Source organism: Syngnathus leptorhynchus, chromosome 20, assembly GCF_054491065.1.
Source record: "Syngnathus leptorhynchus isolate UIUO chromosome 20, UIUO_Slep, whole genome shotgun sequence".
NCBI lineage: Eukaryota > Metazoa > Chordata > Actinopteri > Syngnathiformes > Syngnathidae > Syngnathus > Syngnathus leptorhynchus.
Window position 1 is genome coordinate 3692559 of NC_141214.1, and position 18310 is coordinate 3710868.

The 18310-nt window shown below is 40.2% G+C and overlaps 1 protein-coding gene across 1 annotated transcript; it reads left to right on the top strand.

Moving 5' to 3' along the window:
• Positions 1-193: 193 nt before the first annotated feature.
• On the top strand, positions 194-17442 carry crybg2 (crystallin beta-gamma domain containing 2). The gene is made up of 25 exons (XM_085900443.1): positions 194-517; positions 3165-3267; positions 4553-4711; positions 4792-6743; positions 8957-9396; positions 9503-9912; positions 10026-10754; positions 12926-12973; positions 13153-13271; positions 13637-13865; positions 13942-14081; positions 14146-14272; positions 14345-14380; positions 14492-14631; positions 14706-14832; positions 14898-15058; positions 15140-15266; positions 15342-15374; positions 15544-15656; positions 15742-15871; positions 15941-16080; positions 16570-16693; positions 16840-16998; positions 17071-17230; positions 17295-17442. Exons 1-25 carry the CDS (start codon positions 345-347, stop codon positions 17384-17386), a joined length of 6171 nt encoding a protein of 2056 aa, XP_085756569.1. The 5' UTR covers positions 194-344; the 3' UTR covers positions 17387-17442.
• Positions 17443-18310: the final 868 nt, after the last annotated feature.

Genomic DNA, 18310 nt, shown 5'->3' on the forward strand with positions numbered 1-18310 from the left:
TAATTGACACAATAAAATAAATATTTTATTTCTCTTCAAGAACTAAGTGCCCCCATAATAAATAAGAGCCATCCTAAGAGCGTTAGAATTTTTTTAAGCGCGCAAAAACTGTTCATTTTTGCGTTTGATCAATGTGGGCGTGTCTTCTGGTGGGAGTGTAACAACTTCACACCACCTTTAGTTCTCCACTAGAGGCTGCATTAAGGCAAACTGTCATCTGACATTATCTGACAACAAAACAAAGTATCATCTTTGAGGCGTCTCCGTAGCGCGCATAATTTATGTAATCGGAGTTACTGCGCGCTTCTCATCCACGGAGCTGATCGCTCGCTCGATTCTCAACGATGGCAAAGAAGACGCTCAGTAAAAAATCCTTCAAAAACTTTTTCTCCAGGAGTGAACCTCATTTGGAGGAGTCGTCGGTGAACAAAACGGACGAGAAAAAGAAATTCAAATTGCCTAAATTGAAGCTGAAGTCGAAGGGAAGCACTTCTTCGCAGAAGCAGCAGGTATTCAGGTAAAGTTTGCACACATGACGTCATTTTGTTTGCAGACGGCTATTTTACCCATATTAGGAATTCTTACCTGCACAATCAACTCTGGCTAATTTACTAAAAGACGTGTTAGTACACCATACAATGGAATTATTGATATTGCGTCATTGCGCAACAGTTGTGTTATGGAGGGGACCTTCCATCACCAAAGTGAAGTAGCTGCAACTTATGGTCTTCAAGATCTTGGCATTCTTAGCACCTGTCAAGGGCCATCCATTATTTATTTGTTTTAATTTGGACTTCTTATTTGAGTACGTTTGTTTTCCCAAGTAATAATTTGGTGCTTATGTGGCATGAAGTAATATTTTGAAGTCCAAACTGTGTCTATGGAGTGAAGTAGCAGTAGGCCTCAAATGCACTTGGGTGATGTTTGCATGAGCTTCCTGTGTTTGCATGATGTTTGGCCATGCATTCCAAAAACATGCGTGTTTGGTTCATTGAAGGCTATTGTCATCTGAAATAAGAACCAGCTGCTGTGACCTCAGTGAGAACAAGTAGATGGATATCAAATCAAATATAAAATACAAAATGTTAACCTTGTGCTTTGTCCATCCATGCATTTCTCTAGCACTTGTCCCCATTAAGCCAAGCCAATTACAGGTTCTTACTTTGTTTTACTTTCACACGCAAAATGCAGTTTTGTTTTGTTCAGGGACAGCAGTGCTGTGTAATTTTATGTAAAAGTAAAAGTGAAATACATACTGTGATTATAAAAAGTCTGCACACCCCTGTTCAACTGTCAAGTTTTTGTGATATTAAAAGAGAGACTAAGATAAATAATTCTAAAAACTTGTTTCACCATTATTGTGACTCATAACATGCACCACCCAATTGAAAAAAAAAAAAAAAAAAAAACCTAATATTTTAGCGGCGGGGAGTAAACACAAATGAGGTAATGTGGTTGCATAAGTGTGCACACCCTCTTCGTTGTACTGAAATGAGCTTGCACACGTGTGCAACCACATAATGGCAGCTGTTTATTTTTATTCCTCTATTTTTTTTCAATCGAGTTGTGCAGGTTAAAGGTCACCGGTGACCACACTACAATGCAAATTACAACCGTAATGATAAATATCTTAAGTAATATCCAGTCAACATTCCTCCCAGTGCAGACTTTGTGGAACATTTCATAATCCTCCCTGGTGGCTCCAATTTTGTTGGATGTGTTTTTACTGGGAGAAGGGGGAAAGCTATTTGTGTACATCATCACTGATATTTAAATAAATTATACAAAATAGAAATCTTTGCATGATCTACAGCTGATGTTTTGCAGGTTTTGACTGGTTCTGTTTTTTGCTAGGCGTTAATGTGCTGGGCAGAAAACAAGATCATTATATGATTAACAATGTTTTCTAATAATTGTTCTAATTAGATATTGAGAATAACGCTGACATTGTTTATCTATTGTACATTTCAATTAAGGAAAGATGCAATATTTAGTTTTGTCTGCTCGTGATACATATAGATTTTTGAAAAGGGTGGAAATACAAAAACAATGCCACAGTGTTGTTCATTGTGTGCTTACAGGCGACACTAACTGGCGCTTCGTGTTTGCATAGTGGAAAGTAAAAATTTGTCCAAGAGCCGCATGCTTGGTGACTGGGGGAAAGGTTAAACACCGAAAAAATTCAAAAATAATAAAATAAATATGTTCATATCAGAAGCATTTGACAATGCAGTGTCTTTTTAATCTGTGATGACTTTTTGCATAGTAATTTTTTAAATTTTTTGCTTACATTTTATTTATTTTTTTAAAATGTCGATTTTTTTTTTTTTTTTCCATGATTCTAACTGCATCCTCAAAAGATATTTTTTTTTTTTGTCTGTCATCACAATAAGCGTTTTGCTTTTAATCTGTAAATAGGAAAGATGTACATCAGGCAAACGTATGTTTCCCACGTGCTACTGAATGATGGACGAGGATTTAAAGCAAACTCTGAATGTTGATGGTTGTCAGAAGCAAAACAATGGTAGCTTTGTAAGTATGTGTGTGCTTATGTTTGAAGGGGCCATACTGTGAACATATTGAGGGATTGCGCAAGTGAATCGAGGCTGAAAAAAACAAACTGTGCTCTTCAAAGTGCCTAAAACAGGTCTTCAAAGCTTAACTCCAGGAATTGAATAATTAAAAAAAAAAAAAAAAAAAAAAAAAGCCATGAAGGTCGTTACGACTTGGAACCACAAGTCCATAAATTTGACTTGAGATGTCACTTTGCTATGAGGCTGGACCTTCCAGTTGTGCGAAGGAGATGAGCCGATGTGTGTATCCAGTGAGGACTCATTGGAAGACCCGCTTTGGATAAAAAAAGGGAAATCAAACAAGTTAAAAATGGCAGATTGCATCATTTTAGCTCTGATGACATGTTTGATTGATAATTTCAATTTATTTGTGAACTTTAGCCTTCACATTGATACATACTTCCCTTGCTGCAAAAAAGTTACACTTGCAGAATACGGAATGCTGTTCCGAGAAACGCAACGTCAATCTCTGTTTAGCCGGTTCTGATCAACATTCTTCAAACAATGATTCATTGGTGTGTTTAAAAAAAAAAAAAAAAAAAAAAAAGTCAGGCGATAATCAAAATTTGCTGTTAATTGTGTGATCCTCAGTCCTGCTGAACCCATTCCCGGTCCAGTGAACGGATCCGGCTGGGCTGACAACGTCTTGGACAAGACAAGCTCAACTATATATGCCACCGGACCCAGGTCAAAGGTCAGCGACAATCCTCATCATTTATTCTTTCTTGCATCTTGACGTGGGAACCTATTGGTTGCGAATCAAACCACAGGTTGATTGATGTTGTCTTTTTCACTACCGGGTTTCTTCCTGGCTCGCTTTCCTTTCAGCAATTAATTTCCACGCAAATTTGTGGCTTCTCCAATCAGAAAAAGAAAAACGATGAGAATGTTTGAGCTCGATATAGTTGTCTATAAATGAACAAATTAACAAGTGCATACGCATACCTTGATAGAACTTAACGAGTAATCCTGTCAAGAATCCAGAACTTCTAGTTAAGCAAAGATGAAATAACATCGTCACTACACTATTCTCTCCAGAAGAGGGCGCAAGTGCGCTACCCAACTATCATGCTTAAAGGCAAAATCTCGAGACTAATTTTGTCTTAATACATCAATTGAGGTGCACAATAATGTATTAGTAGGCACGTGGTGTGTTTGTTTTATTCCATGACAATTTGTGAACCAGTTTTCGTAAGTCATCATGATCCGGGACTCTTATTTCATCCGGTTACTATTTATTTTATTTACTCAAGTTCCTAAGCAAACATGACATCAGAAATGCAATTGAGCATATCAGTCCTGCAAATAAAGTAAGACTTGTTCTTTTAATGAAGATTTCAATTTCATCAAGCTATCGTGACTTATCTGTGATCAGCAATTTTCTTCCATGTGTCACAGAAGGAAGAATTTGAATTGGCACACCTAGTTTACATTCTAGCGGATCACGCACCACAACAAAACTTGAACAAATTGTCAACAAGTCTTACGTCACCGGATACATGTCGATTGGTCATTATGTTCCACGCATATTATGGAGATTGGTTTAGAGTAACAATTAACTATTTTAATCATCATGATGTCATTTGGTTTTGGAATCTCCCCAAAATAATAATAACTAACAATTAAAAAAAAAAAAAAGCATGTCTTTTTGTTAGGTTGCGTTATGAATGCCAGGGGCGGTCTGGTGCCCTGATAAAATTTAGGAAACATATTTAGGAAACTGCTTTTGGTTTGAGCAGATCATATTCTTTTAATTGTTTTTTTAGGGTGGAGCAGTTGTAATGCTTGGAATGAAGACCGGGTTTTCGCTTCGTTTCCTGTCTAAAGTCTATTATAAGAACTCGGCGATAACTTTTGTTGCTATATTAAGGCATTCCTTTAAAAAAAAAAAAAGAAATATCAGATTGCAAATAACATTTTAGAAGAATATTTGGGCGTTTTCTATTATTGTAGTCTGCTTCTTTGTTTCTCCTTTCCAGGCCCAAGAATTGAGCTACTCTGAGACAGATCTTCATAAGCCCAACAGATTTGCCACATTTTCTTTTGGCTTGCTGAAAAAGAGGAAGAAGAAAAAAGAGGAGAATGTATCTCAGAGCACTTCTGGTCTCAATAGCCCTGACATCCATGAGCACGCCGAGGTAAATTCAATTTATGCAAGTTAAATGCAAATGATTCACTAGATGATCGTGTGATTATTATTTTTATTTTTCTCTCACAGAGAAATGCAGACCTTCATCAGATGGTGGATAATCAGGGCAAGAGAAAAGCCATGCTCAGCATTTCTCAGCCAGCCCTCGACACCAAAGATAGCTTTGACATCCCATCCCCTCCTTCCATCCATTCAAAACTCATCAAATCCTACTTTGCTCTCTCACACAAAACACCTCACACTCAGACCACCAAAGCAGGACTTGAGGAACAGCTCACAAACGTCACACCCCTTCCTTTGCACGATAAAGCTAAAATCATTCCGGTTCAAACAGAAGAGAAAGAAAACATTCCCGTCGACGCCAACCGATTTGAAAGCAATCGTACGTCGGATTCTCAGTCGAGCCAACCTTCTTCATATCAACCTCCTGATGATGTCATCGTGGGAAATTTAGCCGAAGAGCCGACACAATCGAACGCAGACATCGACATCTCGATTGGACAACCATCCTTTCACCAAACGCTAGAAGGTGAAGCTCATACCACCGAGCCCGTTCCTTCCTCAGAATCTGCTCCGGTCCAACAAGCCGTCTCGTTTCCTCACATGGAGCAAACCTTTCCTGACGCCGCCACCAAAATATTCAGCCCCCCCGCCGACCAAGACGTCGTTTATAGCGCTTTGTACGAATCGTTGTTCCCCCGCAGTTTCACCTCGGAAATCCTCTCGTCGCTACCAACGAGTCCTGTTGACATCTCCCACGAGTCCAAATCAGAACCTCTTTCCAATTTTCAGAAGGAAACAAATATTTCTGAGATGCCCTTCCAGCAGACATTTTACTCTTTCGATACCTCTGAAGATTTAATAAACCCCGAATCCCCCCGCAGCTATCTCCCTTCCGCTACCTACTATTCCGAACAACTCGACTCAATCAAATCAAACAGTCGATATGAAGATAGACTCGATTTAAACTCGGCCCCTCCTGTCTCTCAACATGTGACATCCCAAGAGACGGACACTCAAGTTACCGACTCCAAACGAAGGGCGATCCTAGTAAAAGAGCTAGTCACCGCCGAGACGAGTACTGATTCTGGACTTTCCTCTTTCAAACTAAACGAAGTGACTCCAGCGATTGATTTGAAGATAAAAATGGATGTGGATAAAGATTTAGTTTCATCTCCTCCTCCTGGACTGATAGAGACTTATCCGATGCCATGCAGCCCAGTTTATCTAAGTGTTGGATCAGATGACGGGAGCACCATGGATTTATATTTCAGCGCGGAAGAAGACAATATGGAAAGTTCCGATGAGCCGACACTTATTATGGAGCAAATTGAAGAAGAAGAACGTTTTCCCGGGCTGTCGGAGATCAGTGACTTTGAGAAGACGCCGACTGAGTTTCTTCAAGCTGAAGATGGAAATATTGTGGAGTTAGTCACTCAGCTACTGCCGCAGATAAAAGAAGAAGAATTACCGGCCGCACCGGTTCTGCAAGTGAAAACACCAATGGTATGTGAGTTTGCCCCGCCCTACAGTAGCAGGGAGGGGGAGAGGGGCAATGAACCCTGGATCAATGTCATCCAAACAGTAGAGCGTCTTTGTGAAGAAAAGCAGCCCATAAATGTGCAAAGTCCACAATTGCTTCCGAATAACACAAGACAGGAAGACTTATATGAATTTAAAGACACAGCGGTGCAACTTTTACCTATTCCAGATATAATTCATGACAAGAATCAGGAAAATACATTGAGAAAAATTCCGCAAAGCTCCCATGTCGTCTCGAGCACGTTAACGCACAGCGTCGAGCTGCAATCAGACGCCGCTCCGGTGGAATACAAAAGAGTCACACAGGAGAGTGAGTGGGTGGATACAATTACAGAGAGCGCAGGAAACGGCGTGCGGCCAAACCAGGTGGCAGTTGAGCTGTCAGACCTGCAGGTAGACACACAACATCCTCAGAGGGAAACCACAGAGGAACCTTTTGGGACACGGGACCATCGGACAGAAGCTGAGCTTAAACAACGGTAAGTTTTTAAAAAAACTTGATTGTGTCAAGATCACTTTGCACAATTTTGATACATTTTCTTAGGTTGTGGTTCGCAGACTTATGTGAATGGACACCATTTTGTAAATGTTATGAAGATTTTCCAGTGTAGCCCAAGAGAAAGTCTTCCACTTGAAAAGCATGTAAAGAGATCCGCTGTACATGTTGCGCCAAGACGACAAGGCGAGTCATGTGTGGCCTACTTTCTCAGCTGACAGTGTAGCTACTCGATAAGGCTCATAAATGTTTCAACCTTTCCTCTCATAAAAGAAAATATGTGGAGTTTGAACACATTGTTGATACTCCATCAATCCACTATAATTGCTCAGGCACCAGTCATTGATGCACCCACATCTTATTTATGCTATCTCATCATTCCCATTGACATGTTTAAAAATGGCCTCTAAAAATAGATATGTAGTATTTCCTTTTTTACTTTTTTAACGCCAACTCTAAAAATGATTGCTTGCTATAATGTCTGCTGAGGAATTTTTTCTGACTGGAGTGGGCGTGTAGCAAGCATTAAGTGCACAGGTACGTAAAGATTATGTATCGTACAGTATCGGTGTCACAACAGGGAAATCATTTGCCTGACCTTTTTCTTTTTATTGGCTATTGGAATTTTAAGAGTATCGGACCTTTCATTTTGCAGCAAATAACATGTGAGGTGCTATGAAGTTGAATGATTTTATATTTGAGCACAACTCAATTCATGCTTATTGTGAGCTTTCTGAAATGTAGTGAATGCTTCCTTGCTATTTCATTCTTGTAGTATTGAGCTCATGATGCATCTTTGTTTCCAATTTGATGTGTGCAGTGTCAATAGTTGAAGACAGACTATGACGCTTTCTTGTAGATTTTTCTTCTGGAATTGCTGACACATTGTTTTGACATTAAAAGTAGTTGTGGGATCTACATTGATGCAATATTTGTTTTGATAAATGGATACAATGAAAAAAAATATCTGGTTGACTTGCAAAGAACTCGTACTAAGAAGAAAACATTGACACAATCATAATCCAAATTTATGACCACACATTAGGGTTTCAAGATATTAACAGCTTTAAAGAAATAAAATAAAAAATCTGAAAATGTTATGAAATATTAAGCTTTTTTTTTTTTAAACTAGGCCACGGGATCGGACATATTTGCAGAATCTCTCGTTTAATCATTGCTTAAGCTATTTAGGTCACATTCCTCCATGACACAGTAGTCTTGTTTTTTTCTCTGACAAATATGTCATCAAAATTCCAATCAAATAATCCATCAAAATCTCATTTGTGTTGAGATGCAATTGTAGTTTTTTTGAACGCCACATGATGTCAGCAAATACTTGTATTTGCACTTTAAATGCGTTCAAAGATTTAAACCTACCAGCAAGTCGTGAGGGTTATGCTTTGTCTCAAGCTAACAATAAAACAGACATCATTGGATATTTTGAAAACACATATTCAGAAGTATGAATTTTAAAAATGTTGGGAAATTTGGGCTTTAAATTTAGTCATCATAGTGACGAAAGTTAAAAAAAGTGCCCTGCCCCAGCTAAGACAGCATACAGGTTTCACCTGTAGCAGAGTCACAAGGTTAAAATGAGGAATTAAATGTTGGCTCCTGACTTTCTGTTACCCCGAGAAAAGAAAGCACTTTGTTTAGAAGGATGGAATTTTAGAATTCTGTCATCGACCCAAAATCTGTCACCAATGGATTTGTTTTTTTATTTTCGTCATCATTGGTATTTGTCGCTTTACTTAATCTCAATGAGACGTTATGTCCCAACCTACTTTAGACACAAATGGAATGCCAACTTCTCAGCAAATTCCGAGCCATGTGTCAAGCCACACCTTTAATTGGCAGCAGCCATCATGGCGAATCTTCCAACTTGTTTTGGTTTGTTCTGCTGACGAGTTTGAATTTGCAAGTTGATCTTGAATGTGATAAAGAGCCCGGCTCAACCAACCTCAACTCCGAAAACAATTAATGATTTAACGCAAGAAAGATTACATTCGGGAAAAAAAAAAAAAATCAGCCTGCTGGCTGCGTTCTGATCTCGTTCCTTTATTTTGCCACGCTTGTAGGTGTACCTAATATTGTGACCAAGAACAGAATTGACTGATCATAGACTGTTTAAAAAAAAAAAAAGAGATTGTATGACAAAATACATTGCCAATATAGATTGTTTTCCATTTCTTCCAGATCCCCCACCCCATCTTCTGAAAGCTTTAATGCTGACACCCCCAAGACCCTCACAGACCAAGAACCTGATGTCGAAATGAATTCGGGCTACAGCAGCCTGAGCAGTAACTTCTCCACGAACAAATCGCCTCCAGATAAACTGGATGAATCCAGATACCAATTCCGTCAAGTATCCCTGCAGTATGACAATACACCCAAACAGGATGTGTTGGATTACGGTAGGATGGAGTCCAACGGAACAAATCTGAGCACGGAACATGGCTGGAAAACAACATTTGAAGGCGTCTCGAGATTTACGTCAAAAGAGGAGCCATTGTTTTCAAATAGTCCAAGTTACAGTCTGTCTGACACTTCCTCCAGCAGCACCTACTCCTCAGCTGTTCTCCCCGAGGCCCCGTCATACAGCTACAGCAGCCAAAGCGAGCTTGGCAGGCAGCCAGGTTAGTTGGGAGGAGTTTTTTTTGGAAGGGAGGTGTCTGCTGCACCTGAGGGAGAGGCAGAGCGAATCGAGTCATGCCCACAACTCACGATCACCTTCTGTTTCAGCCTTCTCCACAGACGACACAGACGCATCCTGTTTTACCGGCGTGTTCACGGCCACGTTGGTGGAGCTTGACGACCGAGCGGGTTCCTCCTCCACACCCCCGGCCTCGCCTGACGTCGACGCCAGCCAGTTTGACATGGACAACCTGGTGGATACCCTGAAGAACATGGGGCCCTCATTGAGACCGAGAAGCGTGAATCTGCGCGGGCCGACCGCCGGCCCCGTCTCGGCATTGCCGCCCATCGTTGAAGACGCCCCCAGCCCCGTCACCGCGAACATCTCCGGTCCCACAAAGAGGTCTCCATCTTCTCCTTTTGAGGCCCTGAATGGGATTTATAAAATACCTGCTGATCTGGGCCTAAAGAGAACCAACTCCAGAGACACGCGCTCACCCATGGAGTTAATGAAGAAGGTATTACATTTTTCGATTGGGTGTAAACATTATTACTGACAGCCTAACCCTTTTTAGATGTGCTTTCAAAATCAAGTTCAAACTACAAGCAATAATTCTGTTTTTGCCAACAGGAGCCTCCTGCAACGAGAGACATGCCCGTCCGAGCATCTGCCACCAAAAGTATTCTCATGAGGCAATCCTCCGATACCTCCGATGAGTACAAATCACTCAACGGAAACGCATCATCAATCAATCAACAGCAATCATCCTCAAACTCTCGTCTAGACAACAGCCTCATCTTTGGAAGTTACAAATCCCCCTCGGTGGATCAAACGCAGGAGAACACCAAGTTCCATGGCTCGGTGCTCCGCTCGGGCTCGTTGCCAGATTTGGGTTCTTCGAATCTTCGCAGCGAAATCAACACCAGCACAGACTCATCGTCTCGCTTTGAACGCTTATCTCTTCTGACGACTTCTCCTCCATCCGCATCCAGCTTCTCCAGCTTATCCGACGACCTCAGCGCTCACAAAGGTCTCCCCTCACTCCAAAGCATCTCATCGTTGACCTCGAGTAGCAGCAGCGCTCGCCTTCTCAGTCCCACCGGTTCTTTGGAGAATCACCGGCTGTTCCCCAGCACAGAATCATCCTCTTACGCCAAGTTTGGCCAGACGGTGGGCCAGGGAATTGGCACAAGTGCGTTTAGTACCTCTTCTCAGCAAATGAGCTTCTCTCATGATTCCATGTCAGTGGGCAACCAACAGAATTCACTGATCAACAACAACAATCTCCTCAGAGGAGCTCAAGTCCCCAAAGTTGAACCAGAGAGGAATGTCAAATACAGAGCCTTTCCCGATGCCTATGTGAGTATCAACACACTGACCCCATGACCCGATTCACGCTAGCTCGATATTTGTAAAAACACAAACGCTTGGACAAAGTTTTAAAGGGAAGTGAAGAGAAGGCAATCTTGTTTGTTATTCTTTTGAGCAGGTGTGTTCTGCATACCTATCATCATTGTGAACCGTGTTTCTATTACAGTCCTAAAGGTGAGGGAATAAAAAAAAAAAAAGGTGATTTTTAGAATGGGCGAGGCAGGTGATATAATATAAGCATGCAAAAATCACAAGGTCATTTGATAATGTAAATGCAACAAACCCCCCCAAGCCAATGCTTGGGCATGTTTGAGTGTTACAAAGTGGCAAAACCAGATTCTCTGATCAAAATTTGCACAAAAGGAGTGTCAGCTTCTACACTCGCTTGGTGTCATAAGAATACCGTACAGCTACCACTGGTCGTTTTTTTTCTTGCCGTATTTGCCCAAGTTGAGTCAACATCATCTGGTTGGAGATAAGTCGGGACAAAATATCTATCGGAGGAACGGTAAAAAAAAAAAAAGCGACTAATAAGCTTGATTCCACATACAGAACTTGAATAAATCAAATGATTAGAAACTTTTAGGTTAGATACTGAAGGACAAAGGTGTGTAAGGAATGCAGTGTTGCAAAGACAAACATGGTAAAGTACTTTAATGGCCTCCATTAACTTGAAGGATGATTATAGGTAACCGCCCACACACCAATGTCTTTTCAGAAACACAGTGCCATTGTGTTAAAGGCATGACAGTCATGCTTTGTGGCTGTCGTACAAAATATCATTTGGGGAACAAAATAGGCTACATTACTATGTTTGATTGCTATATTAAGGAAATCGAAATTGTAAAGAAGTGGTCATTGAAATTATATCGTTACAATTATTTCGTAAATGATTATTATTGCATACAGTGTATGAAATTGTAAAAATTGTGTGTAGTATCATTCGGCCAAATCTTCCTGGCCCAGGAAGTTTTGCTAACTTTAGGACCTCTGTTGTCATTTTTATTTGATTTTTTTCTAATATAGCAAAAAGAGTCAAGACTCTAGCGTCCTTCTAACGTGCCACATTTAAGGAGCCACTTTCATTGGCTGCGATTAAAGTCGCCCGTGATCACACCCACAACAGCGCTGCCCTCCCTCGTGCAATTCCTCTTGCAATATAATGAACAAGGATGAGATTTATTGCTTCATCCTCCTCCTTGTGTGCGAAGGAAAAATTGTGGATGCTGGGAAAGCACAGAATGTACATGTTGTTTCATAACTGATATCGCATCCTGTCAAAAACATTAAGACGATAAAATGCTGCCAGGGTCTTGATGCATATAGAGTGACAGCTAGCTTAAGGGCACACGACTTCTCGCTTCCTTCTCTTGGCAATGTTTTCTCGATGCTCCGCACCCATTTCAGCTATCTGTCTATGTTTTTGACACTAGGCCACACCTCAGCAGTTTGTCTTGCTCTCGTTAATATTTGATGAAGTAGACTTGACATCTGACAAAAACGATCACCTATTTAAGCTGACGATTTTTCATTTAGTTCAGGAGGCAAGTGCTGACGTTAATTTTTGCTGATATGGCAAATTCCATTCACACGTCTCCTTCGATGTTCTTTACACACACGATTATTATTATTATTAACCATGAGTGGCATATTCTAAAACTATATAAGACATTGTGATTTCCTAGGGATGTTGTTTAAAAATGTGAACATTTGCTGAGATTTTTAGAAATAGTGTCACATCTTAATTATCTTTGCTACCATGTTAAATTAATTGTGTGAATTCATCGTGATTTTCTCATTGTTTCATTTCATTATTAATAGTAACAAAACTGAATGAACTCCGTGATAGAGAAAAATGCACATCATGGCCTTGTGTTGAAAAGCAACCACATGAGACTTATCCAAACATTCCATTTAAGGGGCAATGTGTCAACAGTGTATAGTGACTTGTCGTTGTTTCAGTGAACTTGCACTCCTCATTATCAGTGTGCACATAGCGCCGCTAAGTATCAGGTTCAACAGGTACGCATTCATGAATACTCGTCTGACAAAGAGATGTGGTCGAGGAAAGAAAAAAAAGAACTCTTTTGAGCACAGATGACTTTGAGCTTGTTCATTTTGTGCACATAAAAACATTTTTTTGTTTTTTTTGTCCATAGCTCACCAAAGAAAAGGAACATGGAAAGCTCAACCCCCGTCCTGGGAAAGTGAGTATTTGAATGACTTCATACTTTGATGGCTTCATTCATTCGATTTCCGAGATAATTGTTCCCTTGTTTACAAATTTGGTTCAGTTCATTGTGACTTTTTTTATTGCCGCCATTTGAATATAGCAACAAAATTTGATTGTAATTTCGGTGCCCTTTTTTTTTTTTTCTTTCAACAGATGTACATTTTTGACCGGCCCGGAATGTGCGGCCAGAGAATCGAGTTGTGTAGTGATGTTGTTGACGCCACAGCTTGGGAGTTGCAGGAGACCATTTCCATCAGGGTGGTCAGAGGAGGGTATGAGACCAATTAGACAATTTGAATTCTTCCAAGAAGCCTAGATGCAAAATTATACAGAATAACATTTTGTAAAAAAGCTAGCACATGATCTATTCAAACTTTCTCTGATGCCAAATGCAAATTGCATTATTGTTCAAATGAACTCCACACCTTGTTTCTCTAGAATTTTGACTTATTATTCTTTCAAAGTAAGTTTCTTCCGGGTGTTACGTTAAACTAACTCATCACATATCTTGGATAGTTAACACACCCACATTGAAAACCAAAGCCGCAAACTGACAATGCTAGCACTTAAGAAACCACAGTCACCTATATGATCCAGAACTAGCACATGAAACTAACAAGCTGTCACTCCTCTCTAGATGGGTGCTGTATGAAAAACGCAACTTCAAAGGAGAGAAGATCGCCTTGGATGAGGGCGATATCGAGATCACTTGTCCTTTTCCCCAATCGGAGGAGGAGGGTGAGCAGCAGACCAATGGCCAAAAAGTCACTGAAGAGAAGAAGAAGGAGGAACAGAACGGGGAACCAAGTGAGGGAGAGACAAAAGCCAAGAGGTTCGTCATTGGATCTATTCGAAGAGTAGTGAGGGTAAGTCGCGTTCACTGTCAAAATGTACGTCGTACTGATGACATCTAGTGGTAAGATGAATTTCTTCAACCTCTAGGACTACAGCGTCCCTGAAATCAGTTTATTCCCAGAGGAGAACGCAGAGGGCAAGAAGGTTATCTTCAGAGATACATCAGAGGATGCAAGAATTTTTGGATTCCCCATCAGGGCTAATTCCATCATCATTAATGCCGGACTGTAAGTCATTTTATTTTCTACAATAATGTGTGCCGGTTTTAATTTGATTCATGACGTTACACAGGTGGCTGGTATTTTCCAAACCCTTTTTCGAGGGCTCACCTCGCGTGTTGGAGGTCGGGGGATATTCCACTCCCGCATCCTGGGCTGTGGAACAACCGTATGTGGGCTCGTTGCATCCACTCAAAATAGTAAGTGACACACACACAAGCAATAATTGCTTCGAATGTTGATGTTTGGGTTCTGTTTTTTTCCACCCATAGGGGGAGCCAAAAGTGGAAAACATCAGTGAACCAAAGGTAAAAAAAATAAAAATCACAAAGTAGATATTAATTTCTACAAATTAGTCTTGTTTTAATACATTTTATGTTATATTTTATAGAATTTAATGTGACGTTATTTGTACGCAGCTTGAGATTTACGAAAGGTCCTATTTCACCGGCAAATCGAGGATGCTCACCGCTAATACGAGAGATTTCATGACACGAGTGGACAGGCAGCAGGGTGCCTTCATGTACTCGGTGGGATCCCTGAAAGTGCACGGGGGGATGTGAGTGCTACTTTTGAATGTTTGTGATGTCATCATCAAGATATTTATTTGAACTTATGTCTGTGGTAATACAGCTGGGTGGGCTATGAGAAGGAAGGATTTAGAGGCAACCAGTACCTGCTGGAGGAAGGCGAATACCACGACTGGAGGGTGTGGGGAGGAACCAACTCGGAGCTCCGTTCCGTTCGGCTCCTACAAGCTGTAAGTATATGAAATAAAAAGATGAAATATAAGTTCAAATGTTTCATCGATGCTTCCTTTTGTAGGACTTGAGCGACCCCTTAATGGTGCTGTTCGAGCAGCCGGAGGAAGAGGAGGGTGTTGTTGCGCAAGAGGAGAACACCTTCGAAGTGACAGAGGCCATTCCGGATGTTGAGTTGTTTGGCTACAAAATCAACACCCGTTCACTCCAAGTATTCAGCGGCCTGTAAGTCGAAAAACGAAATGGACTTTGTTAATGATGTCGAATAAAAATGTTAACTGATTTTGTTGACTTGCTTCCTACCAGGTGGGTCGCATACTCCCACGTGGACTATTCTGGTAATCAGTACATCCTGGACAAAGGGTTCTATAGTAATTGTGCCGACTGGGGTTCCCGAGACACTCGCATCTGCTCTGTGCAGCCAGTTCGTTTGGTGAGGCCATGGAAGCAACAAATTATTATATATATAGTGTGTGATGGATATTAAATTTGAATGCTTGGCTTTTAGGCTCCAACTGACGGTAACAGGACCAGAAATGAGGTGAGCATTTTATCCCGATATAATTTTGTATCTATATTATGATTTTTACATTTGGTTTTATCTTTGCCTCTTTCTTTTTATCTGACTTGCAAATGTCATCATATCTGATATTGCACTTATGTTTTAATCCAACCATCATGTTTCCTGCATCTCAATTTGCCTTTCTCAGATATTATTGTACTCGGAGCCGGAATACAGAGGCAAGTGCGTTATCTTCAACTATAAACAGGAAGCTGCAACTGAAGAATTCCAGATCAAGTCCTGCAGAGTTGTTGGAGGAAGGTGAGACTTTTTTAATCCATTGCAAAGAATGAGTTGGTGGAATGTGTCATGTCTCAAATTAAAATCATCCTTTTTTTTCCCCCAGTTGGGTTCTCTATGAGAATAAAGACTTTTCGGGAATCATGTATGTCTTATCAGAAGGAGGCTATAGCACATTGATAAGCATGGGATGCACACCAAGCACCTTCATCCGGTCTGTCAAGGCTGTGCCAATGGTTAGAAGAATTTAGACAATTTTTTTTTTTTTCTGGCGTGGCTCTCAAGCTTTTTCTTTTTTTGTGCAGAGTTTCTCAGTTCCATCTATTTCATTGTTTGGATTGGAAGGTCTAGAGGGAAGGGAGATCGCAACAGACTCTGAGCTTGTCAACATGGTAGCGGAGGGCTTCAATGACCATGTTCTGTCAGTCAGAGTCAACAGTGGCTGGTAAGTTCCTGTGGGAATTGCTGTGGAATTGCATCAAGTTTGAGGTGGGTGGGATTACCAGGTAATGAGGGAAGTAAGATGTTGGGTTTGCAGGAGAGGTAGACTCTGGTGTCATCCGTTAAACGATGAAAGAGAATAGTTTTGGGGGGGAAGATGGCGCAGAGAAGAAGGCGATAGAAGATGATGTGAAGGGGCCCCAGGATAGAACCCTGCGGCATACCTGAATTGACTAGAGATGGAAGAAAAGAAATAGAGCTGATTTATTTGCTATTTTTTATTAGCAGAAGTTAAATATATTAATGGGGGGGGGGAATCATCTCTGTTTTGTGTTATTATCACAGCAAAAAGTATTTTTGTTTATTTAAATATTGTCTGATACCTTTTAAACTTCATTTCTATGCAAATGTTCAATAGAATGTTTCACTTTTTTAACCAAGGACCTGGAATGGGGAAATACCATTTTGACAATGCTGTCTTTCTTCTTTCCAGCTGGGTGCTATTTGAGTTTAGCAACTATAGAGGGCGTCAGTTCCTTTTGGAGCCTATCGAAATCACCAACTGGCCCAAGTTCAGCTCTGTGCAGACTGTTGGCTCCATGTATCCAGTCAGACAGGTCTCTCAACATATAGTTCCACATAACATCTTGGGTGTTACATTCGAGCATGTGTTGTTGACAGAATTATATTTAAATTGACAAAATGTTTTCTTTGTGTATTTGTAGTACAGTTTTGTGATTATTATTATTTATTATTTTTGCAGAAGCGGCACTATTTCCGCATCAGAAATGCAGACAGTCGTCACCTCATGTCCATCCAGGGTGGGGTGGAGGAGATGAAGTCCGGACGGGTGGTGGTCGCACCGGAAGTGGAGCCCATGAGTGACATCTGGTTCTATCAGGATGGACTCATCAAGAATAAAGTACATGATTTTAAAAAAAAAAGCATGATGCACTTATGGATAAATCTTCATCAACCAATCATTTTTGTGCAGCTTTCCCCTGTCATGAGCCTTCAAGTGATGGGCAATATTGAGGCCGGAGCCAAATTAATTTTATGGAACGAGACCCGGCAACCTTCTCAGACATGGACGGCCCAGATGACAGGACGACTCAGCAGCATTACGTTCCCCGGAATGGTCATTGATGTCAAAGGTATGAATATATAATTCTATAGTAAATACAAACAGGTGTATTAATTTATTTATTTTTTTTCCAGGTGGTCAAAACTATGACAAGGAGCATGTGGTGATTATGCCAGAGAATGACGAGAGGTTAAGTCAACAGTGGGAACTTGTGCTGCTCAATTAAGCTATCGCAGATATGTTTCTTATTGTCAGGATATTACCCCAAAATTCCCAGAACTAAATACTGCTTTATTAATTTAATCAAAATCCGTTGTATTTATCATATTTCTCCCCAAGGAATATTCTATATTTGTGTTATGTAGTATATTTAGTACGGGAAGGCGTATTCATGCATATCTTGTGGGGGAAGAGTTTGACCAATCAGACTTTACCATTTTCCTTTATTTTTTTTTTATATACCTGCTTTTTACAATGGCACACTCCGCTCAAGTTTCTGTTATATATATATATAAAAAGTCAACTAGTGCTTATAATGGACAGATGATGAATGAAACCAAAGAATGTATGGTCTGCAAAATGTTTTAAAGCTATTTTTATATTGTATCAAAATGTTTATGGTATTTCTCATCTCTATGCAATATATAAAGAGAGAAATATAGAGTGAGATATAATTAATACCTACGCGTAATCTTTATGTTGTTCTTTGATGCTAAAGTCGTAATATATAAAGGAGGGTGTGGTTTTAAAATGCTAATAAACTATAAACATTGTCCAAAAAAAAAAAAAAAAATGTTGTGGTCATTGGAATGCAAAACACTTTTATAATGCACTGTGAAGAAAATGTTAATGTGAAACTAGTTCTTCTGCTCTATTGAGCATTGCTTTTCTTGTTTAAATATTGACTTTGGCTATCCTTCCCACTTTGCGCTTTATCAATTCATCCAGTACATTTTTGTGACTAATGTTGAAATTTTTTCTAACCTATTGAATCTAACAACGACATAAAAAAACAAGTTAAAAAAAATCTCTTTTATACATTGACTTGCTCAGCTTTTGTTTTTAATAACCACAAAGGTGTCAGGTTTCTGCTTGTGCTGGTGTACAAGGGAGTCTGGCTCAGAAAGATCAAATTTCCTTAAGAATGAGG